This window comes from Maylandia zebra, linkage group LG14, assembly GCF_041146795.1.
Source record: "Maylandia zebra isolate NMK-2024a linkage group LG14, Mzebra_GT3a, whole genome shotgun sequence".
Classification (NCBI taxonomy): Eukaryota; Metazoa; Chordata; class Actinopteri; order Cichliformes; family Cichlidae; genus Maylandia; species Maylandia zebra.
Genome location: NC_135180.1, coordinates 36600405 through 36619430, shown reverse-complemented (window position 1 = coordinate 36619430; position 19026 = coordinate 36600405). Strand labels below are relative to the sequence as shown.

Here is a 19026-nt window from a genome sequence, read left to right as displayed (position 1 = left end):
GAAGGCCCCCTAAACTTTTCTCCTCTTCCCTTCAGCTGCACAAAGCATGACTAACAAGCTCTATCTCACCTGAGTGACTCTTGTCACCTATCCTTGGATTTAATTGCTTGCTAATGAAGTGTGTTGTGCTTGTGATTGGCAGAGCACTGTTGACAAGCTCATTAAGAAGACCAACTTGGCGCTGGTTATCGGCACACACTCCTGGAGGGAACAGTTTGTGGAGGCGGTCACTGTCAGTGCAGGTGAGCTCTGTTTGTGAGAGTCTGTCAGTGGACGCATTACTAGAGTGAACAAACAGCTGTCACATGGACGCTCTCCCCCCTTTAACGACACAGTCAGCCAGTCTAAGCAGAAGCTGTGAGTGTGACCGAGGATCATCTGAAGTTTAGGATTGTTACGCCTCCTCGAGGGCAGGAGGGGGTAACACAACAACTCCAGATACTCGGTACAAGTTTTATAAACAGAAACAAGTTTAATGGCAGCTTTCTCACAAAAACAATAACCAAAATTCACACAACAAATATGGGGGAGAAAGGGACAGTTAGGTTGGGCCAAAAAAAAACATGGATGACACCAACCTACTTATCTAGTGTTTCTAACAGAAAGGACTCCATGTGAGTAGGTGTATGGGGTCCCCAGACTTAGCTACTCCTCTTTACTCAAACCACAACCTTCAAACAAATGAAATACACCAGCAGCACTCTACACATGTGCCAAACAATTCTAAGCAAGGAAGATAGATCTGCCCCCAGCCACAGGTGAGTCTCCTTATCAAGGTGTGCACTCCTGGTTTGTCCAATCAAAGCCTCCTTCCTCTAATTAGCTGGAAATCCCCAAATTGACACCAGCCTGCAGTCTGTGTACCTGAGAAAATGGCAAACAAAAGGAGAGGGAAAGAAAACATGCAGCCTGCAGACACGTAACAATGATTTTGATTTTGGCCATCTGTAAAAGTGCCATTAAAGAGTCTACTGTGCTTTAAAAATTGATCCACACCCTCACGCAGACTGCTGTGACACATCGACTTGATTCATAATGAATTAAATTGACGTTTTAGCATTTTGTAAACGAATGAAACTCAAAGAAAAGCTGTTGATCCCTTTTTTTACACTAAAGCCCCAACATTTGCACTTCAGTCACATCTTGATTATGTTTTAAAATCCACCATTAGGTGTACAGGGACACAATTACAAAACCGTGTCATTACCCAATTAGTCCACTACTACTAGGTTCAAGTAAGAGATAGGAGTGCTACTGTAATGTTGCTTCATGCTGGTGTAATTCATGTAGACTGTCTGGCCTAATGTGTGTATAGCTATAAGACAGCACAGGATTAGGATAGAAGGAGGCTGCTGAATGAGTGAGCTTTCACCCAGCCAGCAGACTGGTATTAATGTTACGCCAGCCTGAACAAAGCCTTGTTAGCTACCGACACCTGATTGTTTGCATCGTCGTCTTTTTTTTATTAAAGATTCTTCAGGAAGACAGTTTTGGTAACTCAGATTTGTATGCACAAGTTTTCATTTGATGACTAGAATTTAGCCAAGTTACAGTCTCTTGGTAGGATACACAGAAAATCACTCCTCCCAGTTAAGATGCTCAGTGGTTACCAGTCTGGTCAGTAATAGTAAGATTTAATATAGATAGATAGGAGGGGAAGTTCCCTCCCTGGGCTCCCGCTTACAGGGATGTTTAACACAGCTATAGTTCAACAGCTGTTCAGACTTGAGCACCATCAGCTGTAATACAGCTTCCTGTCTGTGTTCACTGGCAAGTTAACTATCTCCACATTAAGCCAGAACTCATGTTAAAAAATGTCCAATCACCTTTTAATGTGCTCAAAACAGTGAACTCAAAATCACTCAGGCAACATGAAGTCTGCCCTCTTTGTGTTTTGTTTTAATAATGAGATGCAGAGTTTTCCCAGCTTTGCTTTAGAAGATACTGACATTGGCTGTTTAAAAGCTGCCAGATGAATTTCACTGAAGGAGAAGACTGATCAAATGTTGTGGGTAAAAGGGGGATTTTACCAAGGCGGGGCCTTATACCAGGATCACAGATTGTATATAAAAGATATACTGTGACGTCACCGTTGTGGCATCATCAGCTAAGGGAGGGGTGGATCGGAGTTAGAATCAAAGTGACACTGTGTCTTCATATGTGGGTGACTTGTAAATCCCTTGATGAAGCATACCTTGCTTTATCCTCTATCCTCAAATGCTACAAAATGACCTTCATGTTCTTTGTGTTGTCATCTAAAATTACCAATTAAGAGCATAAACGCATCAGGAAGGTGAGGGAGCTCATGTACAAGTCTCCTTTCTTCAACCTCAAGAGTTCCCAGCTTTCTGGTGATTTAAAAGAATTTCATTTAAAAGAAAGGCTTTATTTTCCAGACCTGGTTGCTACATCTATTTTTACACACAGTATGTACTCAGCGTGCATTTGTTACATTGTATCTTCGCCCCAAAAATTAGTCAGATAAAAAAGAAAAGATTCATTCCTCTTCTCAAGCACATAAACAGCTGATTCATCACAGAGACGTTGCCCTTAGCGAGAGAGAGCAGGGTAGCAGCAGAGCTGTGGGAACACCTTACCCAGGGTCGCTGAGGTGTTTAATCATCATTATTGTCTAGTCCTACACCCACCTCTACCGGTCCCTGTAGCCCAGTGTGTGCCGTTTCCTCTTCTTGGATTCAGACAGCATCTCCAGCATGTCACATGTACAAAAACATGCTAGCTTGTAATGTTGTTGTTTTATTGTGTCACTTCCAAAGGCATTGATCTGTAAATGTTGTATAGAAAAAACACATTGAAGAAAACAGAGTCATCTGTTCTTATGGAAACACCAATCTCTCTGTCTGTCATTGAATTCTGTGTGACAGTGTGATTTAACTGAAATGTAAAACCGTAACAACATCGCAGGTAAATTATGCTAAATGAGAAAAAGATGCTTGAATTAGACATAATTCAATCCCTAAAAACAAAGCACCAAATGTTGCTGTAAACTGCTCCTCTAATCAGTAAAATATATTAGCATGCTTCTAGTCTGTAGTGTAAGAAAAATAATAAGTCTAATATTTTAAATAGCTGCCTTTTTCAGGCACGAAGGGTCGGTGGAGGTCAGATTTGTAAGTGAAGGCCACCATCTAGTGGAAGTAACAGATCTCTGCAGACAGTCAGCTAACTGTATTCCTTGAAGCATATTTCTATGTGTAGCTGTGAAATTTCTATTATAAAAATGTTTCCTATATCATTAATTTGTCTAATTCTACAACTTTTCATAGCTTTTTACAGGAATTAGCCCCTGTTATGGAGTGGATAATGAAAAATGTGTTTTTACCGTGATGGGTTTTGTTTTCATTGTATTTTGTTATGTTAAATATAAGATTTTTTTTTTTTTAATCTGGTTTGTATGAAGTAAGAGATGATGACTGTTCAAATAAGCTTATTTCTTTAACATTTCAACATTTAAGAAATATATAATAGATAAAGGACCCAGTAAAAGTATGATAAAGATTTTTTAAAGTGTTCCTGTACAAAAGTCAAAGGCCGCTCTGTCCTTTAAGGTGCTAAGATAGTTTGGTCACTTCAGGGTTAGAGAGCTACGACTGCAACAGCACATTTATGGGATTAATATCCTGCCACGCCATGAAACTGGCAGGACATGAATCCCACACATCACCTACAGAATCAAAAAGACCTTCCTCGTGACAGCGTAAACCCAGGTCACGTACTGGGTCCAAACCCCCTGAGTACTCTGAGTAGTATGATCTCCATGCTGTTCGTAACCTGTAAAAAATATCACTGTGTGTTTGGCTCTTCCAGGTGATGGCGATGATGACGAGGAGGAAGGTCGTGAGGAGCGCCTTCCATCTTGTTATGACTACGTCATGCATTTCCTCACTGTCTTCTGGAAGGTTCTGTTCGCCTGCGTCCCGCCAACAGAGTACTGGAACGGCTGGGCCTGCTTCTTCGTGTCCATCAGCGTCATCGGCCTCCTCACCGCCATCATCGGGGATTTGGCATCACATTTCGGCTGCACTGTGGGGCTGCGGGACACCGTGACCGCCGTGGTGTTTGTGGCGCTGGGAACTTCCATTCCAGGTGAGTAAATGTCCCGTTTCACTGTGTGAGAGAAAGAAAAGGCAGAAAGGAGTTTTTGATGGATTATGGGAGAATACCCAGATTTATGAGTGCATGTAGTGTCACTTTGTAACTTGTAACTCTTTGTAGTTGTTTTGTGTCTTTCAGCCATTTTGCTTTTTTGCATCTGTTTATAATCATTTATTTGTATCTTTTGTTTTGTAAGATAAGATAAGAAGAACTTTATTTATCCCGAGGTAAATTCTTTTGTCATACACATGCTCAATGCAGCAAGAGAGACAGGGAACAGAGGAATATGATATACAATATATACAATAAGAATAGTGGTGATTTGTTTGTCTTTCTGGCCATTTTGTGTCTATTTGTCAGTTTGCATCTTTTTAGTTGTTTTTAGTCACTTTTTTGTCATTTTTGTGTCTCTAAATTATTTTATATCTTATTGGACACAAGCTTTGAGCCTCATTAAAGTAATTTTGGATCTCTCTGTAGTTGCTTTGAGTTTCTGTCAATCATTTTGTACCTTTGCAGTTGTTTTTTTTTCTTTTTTTTTGTATCTTTTTGGTCATTGTTTGTCTCTTTGGAATCATCTAATTGCTTTCTATTAAAAACATTACTCCGGCTTCCTCCCACAGTCCAAAGACATGCAGTTTGTGGGGATAGGTTAATTGTTTAATCTAAATTGTCCACAGGTGTGAATGCGGGAGTGAAGCTGAGTGCGAATGGTTGTCTGTCTCTGTGTGACCTGTCCAGGGTGTACCCTGCCTCTCGCCCTATGACAGCTGGGATAGGCTCCAGCGCCCCCCGTGACCCTGAAAAGGAGAAGTGGAAGCGAATAGATGGATGGATGGATAAGAAACATTTTCTGGGAGGGCGATTGTCTTTCTGTCTGTGTGTTTGTTTGTGTGTGCTTGAAGGTGTATGACCCACATTTTCCACTTTTTCCTCCCCCAGACACCTTTGCTAGCAAAGTGGCTGCCATACAGGACCAGCATGCGGACGCATCGGTTGGAAATGTCACTGGCAGCAACGCAGTTAACGTGTTCCTGGGGATCGGAGTGGCGTGGTCAGTGGCTGCCGTGTACTGGAGAATCAAAGGAAAGGAGTTCCAGGTGGATCCTGGATCACTGGCGTTCTCCGTCACGCTCTTCACCATCTTCGCGTTCATCTGCATGTCCGTGCTATTGTTCAGACGCCGGCCCTCCATCGGCGGAGAGCTCGGCGGCCCGAAGGGGTCCCGCCTCCTGACCACCCTCCTGTTCCTGGGTCTGTGGTTCCTCTACATCCTCTTCTCCAGCCTGGAGGCCTACTGTCACATCAACGGCTTTTAAAGAGGAGATGAAGAATGTTCCAGAAGAATTTTGCACAGCAGCACACACAAAATCTTTGACTGTCAGTCCATTCGGTCCACGGTTTAACACGAAACAAGTGTAAGATTCATCTGGTTAATAGGGCTTCAGATACATGTTCACAAACACACAAACACTACATTTAAGCATGTGTAAACAGCGCATTTCAAACACACTCATTGTTACTTGAAAGATGAGGGTTAAGAGGAAGTATTTTTGGAGGGTGAGAGCGTGAAAACGAAAGGTTACTGCAGATAGTTAACGGGGAGCAGACGGAGAGTGACAGAGAATGACTGTGACGGGAGATTCAGAGGTAAAAAGAAGGTCAGGTCAGTCAGAGGATGCTTTATTCACGTTAAAGCCAGGTGTGTATTTATTTATTTTTGAGTTGAGTTGAGTTGAGGAGCTCACTTGCAGGATCAGACCACTGAGATGGATCACAATCCTGTGAGCATAGAAGGAAAAATACTTTTGTTTTCCTTTAGTCTCTCATTCAGTCCACCAACTCTGCAGCTTCATGTTTCTTCACTGAGGAAGTGGAGGAGCACTGCATCAAATAAGGAGTCAAATGTTTACAACAACATTACATTTGTTTACTACAAGAGATTCTTATATAGTGGTGATGCTTGTCTAATACACAGTATAGCTGAAGGTGGCTCTCCACACGCGCTGTAAATAGTACAAATATAGAGTGCAGTAATTTCACAGGGCAGGCTGCCACACAAAAGGATGCAGAGGCAGAAACGCAGGTTTCTACTGTCGTTGTCAGCAAAGCTTAGATGATTTTCGAATTCATGCACAGACTGGAACACTGGTAGTTGCAAAGATTACAAATGTCAGCGGTTTTAGTTTTAGCGACATGCTAAGTGGAAAATAAAAGTTTTAGCAACCAAAACAAGCAAATAGGAAGCTGCATAAGTGTAACACTGACTAAAAGAACATCCGTGTACCACTCGCTTTACCAGACCACAGCCCCTCTGACAGGGGCTTGCATATAAAGCTGAAGGATTATTTTTTGCATGTATAGCCATGTACAGAGCATCTTCACATTATATGTCATGTACATGCTATGAAAAAGGGAATAACCAGCCTGATTATCCACCTGTAAATTACATCCCTGTGTTTTTGTGTCGACTCGGTGAACAGAAACTGTCAGCTAGTCCTTGATGTTAAATCTTCCTGTATAAAACAGAAGAAGCCGTTTGGTCCAGGAGGAACAAAAAGGACATTTTCATCTCCTGAAGGACCAAATATGCGCTCTCACACTCCCGATGTGTGCAGTGTCATTTAAAAACTTTGTCTGAGGCAGTCAGATGGGCTGATGAGCTGCAGTCAGCCATCACTGTGTTACTGTTAGTGGCAGACTCGTCCATTCCTTTATCGTAAGCAACAGCAGCATGGGCAGACAACAGGACTCAACAGTGTTAGTTTACTCTCAAAAATAAAGTCTCTAAAGTTGCTGACTGCGATCATCAACATCCGGTCTGCAGCATTTGTTAGGAAAAAGCTAATAATCTACACATTAATTAGGCTGCAGGACTGTAGTCTACAGCACACTGATGCTTTAAGATAGCAAACAAAAAATGCCTTAAGGGAAGCTCAAGTAAAAAAATCTAGTATTCAAGATTTCTGCTGTACAAACTGCCCAGGCTGCACTTTATTTAACATAACTAAAACACTGTGTTGTGCTTATCTTTTCCTCCATCATTCTATAAGTGGTTACTGTGCAATATACGAAGGGAGAACTGTCTCGAGTTTCCACTGGTTCGGCTAACACCAGATCCAGGTGGACCCATCGTGTTGTCCCGTGCAATGTAATTCATCGCCTCTCCTTCACCAGAGGGTCTACTTCAAATGAGGATGTCTACACGGGAGTGGCATAGTGCCACAGCAGAGACTGGTTTCTATGGGAAATGCTTTAGGAAACACGGCTCTGCAAGGCATGCATGTGTTGCTCAGTATTGCATGGCAGACTTGGAACAAATGTTCACAAGCTACTGAAGAAATTGGCTGCTAAATACACCATAAAACACTGGACGGTGTGCGAACACGCTCTGATTTGTTTCGACATTTCCACGCTGGCATTTCAGAGCTACTATGTTCAGCACTGAGATGCATGAAGCAAGAAAGCCAGCATGTGAAAAATGTCACAACAAACAGCAGTAAGATTGTCTTATAATAATAATAATGACTAAAAGCTTCAATTATTATTATTATTAGTATTGTAACTGCCTAATTTCAGTCCTATTAAATATATTTCTTTGAGGACATTGCATTTTAAACCTCTCACCCACAGATGATAAGTGCTATACAAGTGGAACTCTTCATTATTGTTGTTAAACATGACAATTTGAAAAGGATTCGATTGGTTAACCCTGACTAACTTTGTAAACTTTCTAAAATCCAGTTTTGTATCTTTTTCCTTGCAGATGTAGCCAAGGTAGATTTTTTTGTATTTCTAAACGACATTTAGGATAGTTTCAGTGTATAAAGCTGGTATGTAGACTACATGGTGTCTGAATTTAGTGGATTAGACTTTGATATATTTTCCACAGAGAGGAATCTCCCCTTTAACGGTGTAGTAGTGCATCATAACCAAACTTTAAAGCATCTAATTTACTGAAATACACGGTCCGCTAACTCATTTGTGTCTTTGTTTTTCATGTATAGTAGATAATTTATATATTTATTTATTTATAGAAGATTATTTCTCTAAGCATAAGATGTGCTGCAGGTCCTTGAGGAGAACAGTTTGGAGTTTATTCATGGAATTAAGTTTCAATGTGCAATACGAGAAAAGGTTCAGCTGCAGCTTACTTTGTTCGAGCTCGGTCCGTGTCTTTTTTTCCTGCCGCAGTGTTTGTTGTAACCCTCCGCCAGTGTACACTTCTTCATGTTGTCCTTGTGACGGAGGAACTTTGAGTGTAAGTAGCATGTTTACATAAAGAAACAGTGTGGAACATTGCCAGTATAATTGTCAGTCTCAGGCTGTTGTGAGCTAAAGTTTTGTAGATATTAGCTGTGGCTGTGAGGCAGGTTTGTTGTGTGTGAGGTTCAAACAATCCCCTGAACAGTACTCACTCAAACCACCAGGTGGGACCAACATTAGATATGAAACACACACACGCACACATGCAGAGGTCTGCTGAACTCTTGTGTAATGACCAGCACCAGCAGGAACAGAGCGAATCACCTCCACAATGTGTGCATTTGTGACCTCGGTGTGGCCCAGGAGCCAAAAACAGAACTGTCTACAATGTCCGGACAATGTTCCATGTTTCCACAAACTTCTGTACTAACTGTCGGCCTTTGGTCTTCGCTGTTCTGTAGCTAGATGTAATGCCCCCACCCCCGGCTCTTATCAGCCTCCCCTCCTTACCTGCCCCTCCCCAGTGTGCATCCATGTTTACATCCCCTCCTGTGTTCCCCTGCACATGCATGACGAAGAAGCCCGGTGTACGTGCGTTATAGCAGCATGGTCTACTGTGATGGATGCCTGTCGGTCATTCTGTCAGATCGATTCCCCTTGTGAAATAAAGTGAGCAAGTGTGACACGCACAACCACTGCTCGGTTCAGACAGACTGAACAGAAACACAAACAAGCACCATTCCTGGAGTCAGAGTCTCCTCCTCACCTGTTTCTGTAGAAGCTGTGAAAAGAGATCCTGCTGTGCTGGGTCCAGGCTACATCCCAGGTCATCTTTTTGTTTGTTGCTGTATGATATTTCAGTGTCTGTGTTCGTGTTCAGCCTCCTCTCCTCCCCTCCCGGGTCTTGCTCTCTTCAGTGTGTCTCTCTGTGAAGTCGTTTCCTGTGATGATGAAAATTTCTCTCTGCCTGAATCTTTGTAGGGAAATAATGACTGAAATTATTACGATGTCATGTGATAGACATAAACATTTATTCGATACTGTAATAAATTAACTAAAGATGATATTTAAGTTTTTTTATGAAATGCAACAAAAAAAATCGTAGAAAAAAACTCGGTTTTGAATCATGGCATGAGGTGTAACGTGTTCCTGAAAGAAAACGAAGGTCTTTAATCAAGTGAAGTTGACCTTATTTAAATATAGTTTATTTATTTTCAAGGTTCAACGTGTCTGAGTCTTTTTTTATAACTGAACCAATATAACAATCAAAGTCAGTGATTCGTAGAGTCATCCAGCTATCAAACACTTGCTGTAATCTGAAACGTAAAGGACATTTTTCATGTCTCGACTCATAAATACAGTGAAATGTTTTGCAGATTAATAAGTAGTGGTGGTCACCTCACAGTAAGAGGGTCCTGGATTTGAATCGGTGGGCTGGGGGCTTTCCCATGTGTACCCACATGAGTATCCTTTATGCATGTTAGGTTAACTGGTGACGCTAAATTAGCTTAATGAATGGATGCCTGTGTCTCTGTTTCGACAGACCGGTCACCAGGTAAAAACAAATGTAATTAATTTAATTCTTAGCTATAAAGGCAAAGGTTTGTTTGGTTGGTTTTTTTTTTTTTTGGGGGGGGGGGGGGGGGGGGGGGGGCAGTAATACAGTTTTTGTATCTCTGTACAGTGTCACAGTGGATTTTAACTCAAACGCTGAAGACATGATTGAATTTCTTTAAACTTAAAGCTTTAATTCAAGGGGGTTGGATTAGCTGAGGATTTATTATTTTAATATATTTTAAAAGACTCAAAAGTACCATATGCACTTTCTTGGCCATGTGAGGCCCGTTCCCTCATTATCACAATAAAAGCGGATAAACAACTGGGATTGATTTGAGGGCTGAACTTCCGTTTCATAGCTTTTCACTGACACGCTTAGTAAAAAGTTGAAAGAAATGTTGAAAGTGAAGGAGGACATCAGGTTTCGTCTCCTGTCCAAGCGCCTTCGTTAGTTTGAGAACAGTTGTGGAGACACACAGATCCCTATAACGTAAGTACTTGTCACGTCGGTGCTGCCCACAACTCCTGATTGACCTGCTCTGCTTCTGTTCTAGTCCTCCTGTGCATTTCCAGGTTATTTCCTTTTTGCCCCAGTTTTTGAATTTATCAATAACAAAATAACAATCTTCATCTAAATACAAGGAATAATAATAATAATAATAATAATACAAGGACTTAGAAATATCAGCAAATTATTGGAGGAAGATCGCTGAAACTAAAGGAATGGACATGTGGGAATGCACAAAGAAGTGGAAAAACTGGAGGGATCAATATGTTTGTCCCTGGAACAAAAAAAAACATACCACAAATTCTATCAGTGAACACAACCACGCGGTAATTAACACATATTACACTAGAACAAGGATAAATAATGGCATCATTGTCAGTCATCACAGTTCAGTGAGACAGCTATCACAATTGGCACTAAAATATAGCAACCATAGCTTCTTTAAGTGTTCATTTTTGGTTTTAAAAGGGTCTATCTATCTAATGGTTCTCAGCTTAATCTGAGTGTTTCTTAGTTTTTGACTACTTGGTTAGTTTAACTTTTTCTTTCTTTTTACCTCAACTAAGAATCACCCTCCTCTGCACATCTCAACCCTCTCCCACTTTTTCTCCAAACTGCTCAACTCAACACCGCCTACAGACTATTTGAACTTGATGGGCATGTCATGCTTTCAAACTAGCTGCACAAGCACACATGAATGACCTCTTTTTAAGTTTCAAAGACACATGAAAGGTACTTCAGTGTCTGGTGTGTGCAGTCTTATCTGCTCAGTGTCCTCTGTCACGCTGGTTAGCAGGATTGCTGCTGAAGCACTAAACTGCTGTGAACTAAATAGTTACACTGAACTCACACTGCAGCCATGCAGCAGTTGAATTTTATTTCAATTCAGTTGTATTTAATATAGCACCAAATCTAAGCAGCAAAATTAAGGGAAGATGCAGGGTCAACTGATCCAACCCTATATGCTCTATCAAAAAGGAAAATTTGAAGCCTAATCTTAAAGTAGCTCCCAAATTTGTCTCCTGAATCTGGTTTGGATTAGTATAAGTTATTGTGGAACTGTATCAGCTGAGAGGGCAAAGTGACTTTACTTGGTGGGCCGGACCCCCGATGCCCATCCATACGCTGACACTAGCTCAAACTGAGCTGTCTTTCTGATGTACTCATTTCTAACCTTTTCCATCCTGCTCACTCCCAACGAAAATCTTAGCATCTTCAACTCTGCCACCTGCCTTTCTGTCAGTGCTACCGTCTCCAAACATACATGACAGCAGGCGTCATTACCAGCTTGTAAAGCTCCTCTTTCGCTCTTGTTGTTATCCTTCTATCACAAATCACCACCGACAATCATCTCCTCCCACTCAACCCCACCTGTACTCTTCTTCACTGCGTGTTGTTTTGGATGGCTGACCACAGGTATTTAAAATCATAAACCTTCACCCTCTCTACTCCTTGCATCTTTACTTTTCTACCTGTTGCCCTCTCCTTCACACACATGTATTCTGTCTTTGTTTCTACTGACTTCTCTCTTGAGCATAACTTCACCTCTCCAGGCTCGCTACAGAAACGTTAAGCCCAAAATCCACCACTTTAAACTTTAATACAAGCACTTAAGAGACGTTCATTTCACTTGAATAGGGACTTCAACACTGTACCCTTGGGTTAACGGTTTGATACTCTACCATCTAAGCTATCCAGGGTCTGTAGCAGTTGCCTCTACCTTGTTCATCCTGGTGTTTCAAACCTAAACCAAAGATCATAGGCTAATTCAAGCAGGGGGAGGATATTTGTAAAAATAAATCAATAAATAAAATACAAAAAAGGAGATTTGTTTTTATTAAATTTTGTTAAGTGGCACAGTCCATCAGTAGTGAGTCCTTAGTGAAAGTCTTAAAAATGAAAATAAAAGTTAAATAAAAATAACTAAATACAGAATAAATGCTATATTTGTATAAAAACTCCAACATAATTATTTGTGAAAAGGCTACATTAAGCTTCCGATAAAAAAAAACAACATTTATATGATGGCAAACTATTTCACGAAGTAACAATAAAACTGTTGGTACTTAATAGAGGGTTCAAGTTAGTGGGTCAAACTCACCACCACTGCGCATGCTCAGATCTAGTTCGACGCCACCTGAGCATCAATTAGCAGGTTGACGGAGACTTTTAGTAAGTCAGTTTCTATGGAACTCCAAAGTGTTCAAAATTAAATAAATAAATAGGTCAAGATGAAATAAATAACTATGTGAATAAATAAGACACAGATATGTAATGTGAGAATGATATTGTGAAATAATGGAACACATTTTGAAAACAATGCTCATTATTGTGAAACATATTACATTCTCGAGCCAGAACAAAAAGGATTTTCGTTAATATTTACAATTTGTTCATGGAGTTGACTGTTGTAAATACCCTAGAGTGTAACTTAAAGAGTGCAGTTAGCCCTCCGCGCCACCAGAGACCGCTAGTGAAGTTCGTTTTTTCTTAACTAGAAACGTAAAAACATTAACTCTTTCTGCTAAATTAAATCTCTGTTTCGTTAGTGAAAATAGCACTTGTATTTAACGTAATGGGCGTGAGTTTTATAACATTAATATTGTTAAATTAAGTGTACTACTTGTTTTTTGCTTTTCTGCTTCCTATTGGACGGAAGAGGACCACGTTTCCGAACCGTCAGTGAGGTAGACGGTGCGGGGAGTGACTCCGTCTGCTCCGACGTATTCCCGGTATCGCTTCTCGGCCTTTTGGCTAAGATCAAGTGTAGTATCTGTTCTTATCAGTTTAATATCTGATACGTCCCCTACCCGGGGACCATATATTAAATTGATTTTTGGAACAGGGAGATGGACTAGGGGCTTGCTCCGTCCACTCCACGCATCGACCTGGTATTGCAGTATCTCCAGGAACGGTGCACCCCCTTAAACATGTGGAAAAATATTGAACGCTTGGCCAGGTGTTCACAGCACCAGAATAACTGACACCCCTTATGGTTTCTTGTTGCTGATTACCAATTTGGAATGTTAGATTCCAAATTATTATATTAAGTTGCAACACAACAATGATGCAAACACATAGTTGCTGCAGACAAAGCAGCACACAAAAAAATTGTATCTTGGTAGATTTTAAAAAAATGTATTTAATGAGATTTTCCAATGCCTGACTAAAGCTGGCAAGGAAACAAATTGTCTGCAGTTCGTGGAAAATTGTTTATTTATCCATCTACAGTGTGAAACAAAACCACATCTACATTTATTGTCTTTAAGTCTTCTATTGATCATTTTCCAATATCCTTTTCTATATATTGGCACATTTATTTCAGTAGAAACAGAAAGCAGCTTGTGATTTAGAGCTATTTCTCATATTTTGTAGGCTTTGTAATATATTATATTATTTAATTAGTTCAGTCTGTTACTGTTATCCTCCTGGAGCAACTGTAACCCACACAATTTCCTTAAGGATTATTAAAGTATTCTGATTAGAGAAGAAAAAGGTGCAGTGCTGGTGGATAATATTTTTATTTTGCTTGCAGTAAATATTTTTAATTTATTTAACCTTCATTTATACAGCTAGTTCCAGTGAGACTAAATGTCTTATTTACAGTAGTCCAGTCTGCTTCTTAACCATCTATTATTTTCTCAAGTAGAACCTGGGTCGTCTTTATGTGTTTCACTGAATGTGCCTGAGAGAGAAAATGTTAGACCCTAGTACGTGTCTGCCTGTGTCCAGTGACGTATAACAATCTCTTGCTATGAAAACTGTTCTGTTGTTCATGAAATAAGTGGCTGTGTCACCCAGCAGCTCTCTGTGGGCTGTGGGTTTGGTCTTTATGTATATGTTTATTATTCAAAGCGCTTTTCTCTTAAAGTTGGCTCATTCCTTGGTAATCTGACTATGACTATATCAGCTGCATCTATTGGGTTATTTTGGTAATAGATTGATCTGTTGATGTTTTTTTTTTTTTTACCCATCATCTGTTTCATTTTTCTAAAAAGACCCCCAAACCTTTTGTATTTACGTGACATCTGAAATTGTAATTTTTTAAAGAAAATATTTTCTTAGCTGCCAAAATATATAAATGCGCTCAAGTAAAGTCAAAGCCAAATAAAGTAAGATAAATATGCAATCTAAAATAAGATATAAAAAATGAATCTTTACTGTCTTCGTGGAAGGCTTTGTGATTTTTGTTCATGCGTCTGCTTGTTTAAGTGTGCAGTGAATTTCTGTCTGTAAGCCTTTAAAGGAGAATGTGGTGCCTGCAATGCAGCGATGCGAGTATATCAGCAGTCTGAAGTTTGCCTTTGATGCAAAGTTTTTATGCTGCTGCAAACAAGATGTTATGATGGTGTAGACATTAATTAATATTAATAATAATTTAGTGTCCAACGTAACGTCACTGTTGCTGTGGTGATGTCAGTGCTTCTTTTCAAAACTGGGCCCTGTGTTTGCTTAATATTGTCAGACTTTTTATTCACACGCTGCTCCTAAATCCCTTTGTATCGCAGGTCTGCTTTTAGTCGCAAATGCATGTGAAATGCACGCGTTTACATCCTTGAACACATCGGCAGGCTACAGAGCTGGGCATTAAATGAAGCAGCGAAGCAAAGACTGTGTTGAGGATTGTTTATAATCCAATTTTTCAAAATACTTGATGAATCGCTGCAGCCCTATTTCGCTGTAAGAAGTGTAATTCTTGCAAAATGCATGCATTGAAGTAACATTTAAAGTAAGAAAAGGCTTCGGCTCTTCTGTAATAGGTTTTGTATTTGATTTTGGATCTGGACAGTTACTGAGGGTCGCCTGTGAGACGAGGGAGAATAGTAGGAAATATTGATCCAGCTATCACCCCCTCATCGTCTTGTTTCCTGTCACTGCAAAAGTGGACAGGAATGCTGCTCTGCAGAATGTCCGATGTAGTTCCAGATATCTGGCTGATAGCAGCATCTCATCTTGACCATTTGGTGCCATTTGTTTTTCTCTGCAGCTGTCGTGTATTTCACCAAGCATGACATTTATATTTGTTAGTTCAGGTGTACCACATACTTCTCTTCCACTGGCTGGGATGTCCTCTCTAAGAAGGAGAAGCATACTTCTGCAGTCATGGCAGTCCAGGCTTTGTTATGTGCAGAAGGGCCTAAACTCAACTCCAGCTGCAGCATTTGTTCTTGGTCCCTGTGAGCTGCAGGGAGCTCATGCGGTGGACTCGTCCTTAATCTGTGTTTTCTGATAGGTCAGTCGATCTTGTCTTTCTCACTGTTATCACTGGTCAAGGTGAACATTCAGGGTACGGCAAACTTACAACCAGAGAGGAAATGCCCAAAGTATGTGACTGGCTGCAGACTTTTAAAAATGGAATCGCATTGAGTAATCAGATGGCAAGAGCGAGCGTCAGCCAAGAGCAATTAGAAATTGAATGCAGACAGATGTGAATGAATCTCCAATAAAAGCAGTGACAGGTTCAAATACTTTCGTTTGACCTATTGAGTCAAACAATGAGAGTCAAATATTGAGAGGAGTCTGAAGCTGCAGAATGTAGTTTGAAATCATTAAAGTGAGTGTTCCTACTCCGGGACAGTAGGGGGCAGCAGCAGGAGCAGAGTGAACTGTTCAGCAGCAGAGAGCAAAGGAACAGGAAGTGGTTGTGCTGTTAGCAGAAAACGTGTGCGCTTTATGCGTTTTTTCCTTTTTTCTAAACATCAGACGTGAATCAAACAGTTTTCAGCTGCAGTTTGATTCAACTTGGAGTTACTTGAACTTCCTGTTGGTTTGTTGGTGGATTTAAGGAGGTTAAATGGATGAAAAAAGGTGATCTTTCAGTTAGCTTTTGTTGTGCAGATGCAGCAATGCATGATGGGAAAGACTCCCCGTATATTTTAAACTCAACCTGATGTGGCTCTGTTGGAAGCTCCTTCCTGTGTATATAAATAGTGTGTAGTCCCAGCCTCCTGCAGGCTGTGTTTGTGTTGATTGTGAGATTGTGAGCACCGTGAGTGTGCAGGGTTTGTGTGTGAAAGAGTCCCCCATGTGTGAGGCGAACAACTCATACTTACCTGGCAGGGGAGATACCATGATCAAGAAGGTGGTTCACCCAGGGCGAGGCTCAGCCATTGCACTCCGGTTGTGCTGACCCCTGCGAATTCCCCAAATGTGGGAATCTCGACTGCATAGTTTCTGGTAGTGGGGGACTGCGTTCGCGCTCTCCCCTGATCACATGTTCAAAGAAAACAGAGGAAGCAGATACTGCGGCAGTGTTCTGCGTTTATTAAGGCTCAGAAATCTCCGTTGTTGTGTTATTTGAGGAAGATGTTAGTGAAAGCTTTGTGCTGCACAGTCTTTTCACTGAAGTCCTTTGTGCACTGTGGAGCACACTGTCACCTCCCGAGTGTTCATCCACTTAACAAACAGCAGCTTCTTTTCTAATCCAGGGCAGCTCGTCCCTCTCAGTCGTGTTAGGAAAGTCATTTTTGTCCATGTGCAGAAAGACAGCCTGTTTTTTCCCTTTTCTTTCCTCTAATGGTTCCACAGCAGCCAGCATGTGTGTTATGCAGATTGTGGAAGAGGGCAGGGCTGGTAGAACAGTTAGCCAAAGTGTAGCCACCACCGAGCAAAGAAAATGGTTTAAAGATCTATGACAGACGAGCAGCTCAGACCATAACTTATGTTGACCTCACTCTTTCCTGTGTACACAAAAAACTGTCACGTGTGAGCCGGTGCCCAATCAGCTCGAACAAACCGTTTGTATTCACACTTTGTGGGCTTGTCCCTCATATACGACTTCATGCCACTGGTAGCCTTACATGCCACCATCCTCTAATCTGTGCAGATGTTTCTACAAGGCTGAAATGAGCTTTGCAGGTAGTGTAATGTGATCATAGAGTGGATGTTCAGTCTGATCATGACAGAAACTCATCTTATTCCTTCTTTGCTGTCGTTTACACACAAGGAAGCTCTTAGAATATGTGTGTGCAATAAACAGTGTTGTTCCTGCTCCGGGACAGTAGGGGGCAGCAGCAGGAGGAGAGTGAACTGTTCAGCAGCACATAACAAAGGAACAGGAAGTGGTTGTGCTGTTAGCAGAAAACGTGTGCGCTTTATGCGTTTTTTCCTTTTTTCTAAACATCAGACGTGAATCAAACAGTTTTCAGCTGCAGTTTGATTCAACTTGGAGTTACTTGAACTTCCTGTTGGTTTGTTGGTGGATTTAAGGAGGTTAAATGGATGAAAAAAGTGATCTTTCAGTTAGCTTTTGTTGTGCAGATGCAGCAATGCATGATGGGAAAGACTCCCCGTATAGTTTAAACTCAATAACCTGATGTGGCTCTGTTGGAAGCTCCTTCCTGTGTATATAAATAGTGTGTAGTCCCAGCCTCCTGCAGGCTGTGTTTGTGTTGATTGTGAGATTGTGAGCACCGTGAGTGTGCAGGGTTTGTGTGTGAAAGAGTCCCCCATGTGTGAGGTGAACAACTCATACTTACCTGGCAGGGGAGATACCATGATCAAGAAGGTGGTTCACCCAGGGCGAGGCTCAGCCATTGCACTCCGGTTGTGCTGACCCCTGCGAATTCCCCAAATGTGGGAATCTCGACTGCATAATTTCTGGTAGTGGGGGACTGCGTTCGCGCTCTCCCCTGATCACATGTTCAAAGGAAATAGAAGAAACAAAAACAGATGGTGTTTATCAAGTCTCTGAAAGCTTACTTACAGTATACTTACCTGGCAGGGGAGATACCATGATCACGACGGTGGTTCACCGAGACCCACCATGGCGACATCGACTGCTAATATGACAGGTTCCAGGAGGAATGCTGTGCGTTTTGAGATAAGATAAGATAAGATAACCTTTATTAGTCCCACACGTGGGAAATTTGTTTTGTCACAGCAGGAAGTGGACAGTGCAAAAGTTATGAGGCAAAAATTAGAATACAATAAGAATAAATACAGTACACAACTGTACAGAATAGAATAAAATAAAATACTATATACAGTAGAATAAAATAAAATAAATATACAATAAGATAAAAATAGAATACAAATACTATATACAACTGAGTAAAAATACAACGATGACAGAAAGGATTATTGCACTTAGTATTATTGCATATGTATGGATGTGTGTGCTTGATCAGTTAAAGTCTTTATTATGGAGTAATAATAAATGCAGCATCTAAATAATAGATGCAGTTCAGCAGGATTGTCATCCAGAAGGAATTGGGATTTTCTCCAACGGAGATCAACTACATTTTCGGCTTGCCTTGAAAGAAAAGTTATGAGGTGATGTTTGCCACCAATACGTTCTTTGAATCATGTATTGACAAGTTTAATAGACTTAAACAATCAAGACCTCAGCTGGAGAATATTAAGATGACACCGTTATCAGGCAGAGAACCCAAAGCTGTGACAGTGATCATGCATTCGGAATATGTGAGAGTGGAAGATATTAAGACCTGGTTGTCCTTTAAATGTGCGGTGACGAGAGGTTTGGACTTAAAAGACGAAGATGGTATCCGAACCGGAGCATATCGTTTCTATGTTCACCTGCATAGAGATGAGAACTCACCTCCCCCAATTAGGGGCAATCAGAGGATATGTTTTCTACCCCAGGCAACCCAAGACATGTCGTAAATGTGGCAGCAACG

At 41.0% G+C, this 19026-nt stretch overlaps 1 protein-coding gene and 3 non-coding genes across 7 annotated transcripts in view; all 4 read left to right on the top strand.

The window, feature by feature from the left end:
* The window catches only part of slc8a2b (solute carrier family 8 member 2b), a 208436-nt gene extending 198889 nt beyond the window's left edge, over positions 1-9547 (top strand). For all 4 annotated transcript variants that reach the window (XM_076873475.1, XM_076873473.1, XM_076873474.1 and 1 more), the window contains 3 exons: positions 143-242; positions 3829-4107; positions 5059-9547. In XM_076873475.1, the coding sequence (XP_076729590.1) occupies positions 143-242; positions 3829-4107; positions 5059-5435 (756 nt within the window). In that variant the 3' untranslated portion in view covers positions 5436-9547. The remainder of the gene's footprint in view (positions 1-142; positions 243-3828; positions 4108-5058) is intronic.
* Positions 9548-13121: 3574 nt separating this feature from the next.
* LOC111501435 (U2 spliceosomal RNA) lies at positions 13122-13312 on the top strand. Its single transcript, XR_002721493.2, has one exon. It is a non-coding gene; the product is annotated as a U2 spliceosomal RNA (small nuclear RNA).
* Positions 13313-16432: 3120 nt separating this feature from the next.
* On the top strand, positions 16433-16596 carry LOC112435983 (U1 spliceosomal RNA). Its single transcript, XR_003024850.2, has one exon. It is a non-coding gene; the product is annotated as a U1 spliceosomal RNA (small nuclear RNA).
* A 1261-nt stretch (positions 16597-17857) lies between these two features.
* On the top strand, positions 17858-18021 carry LOC112435982 (U1 spliceosomal RNA). The gene has a single exon (XR_003024848.2). It is a non-coding gene; the product is annotated as a U1 spliceosomal RNA (small nuclear RNA).
* Positions 18022-19026: the final 1005 nt, after the last annotated feature.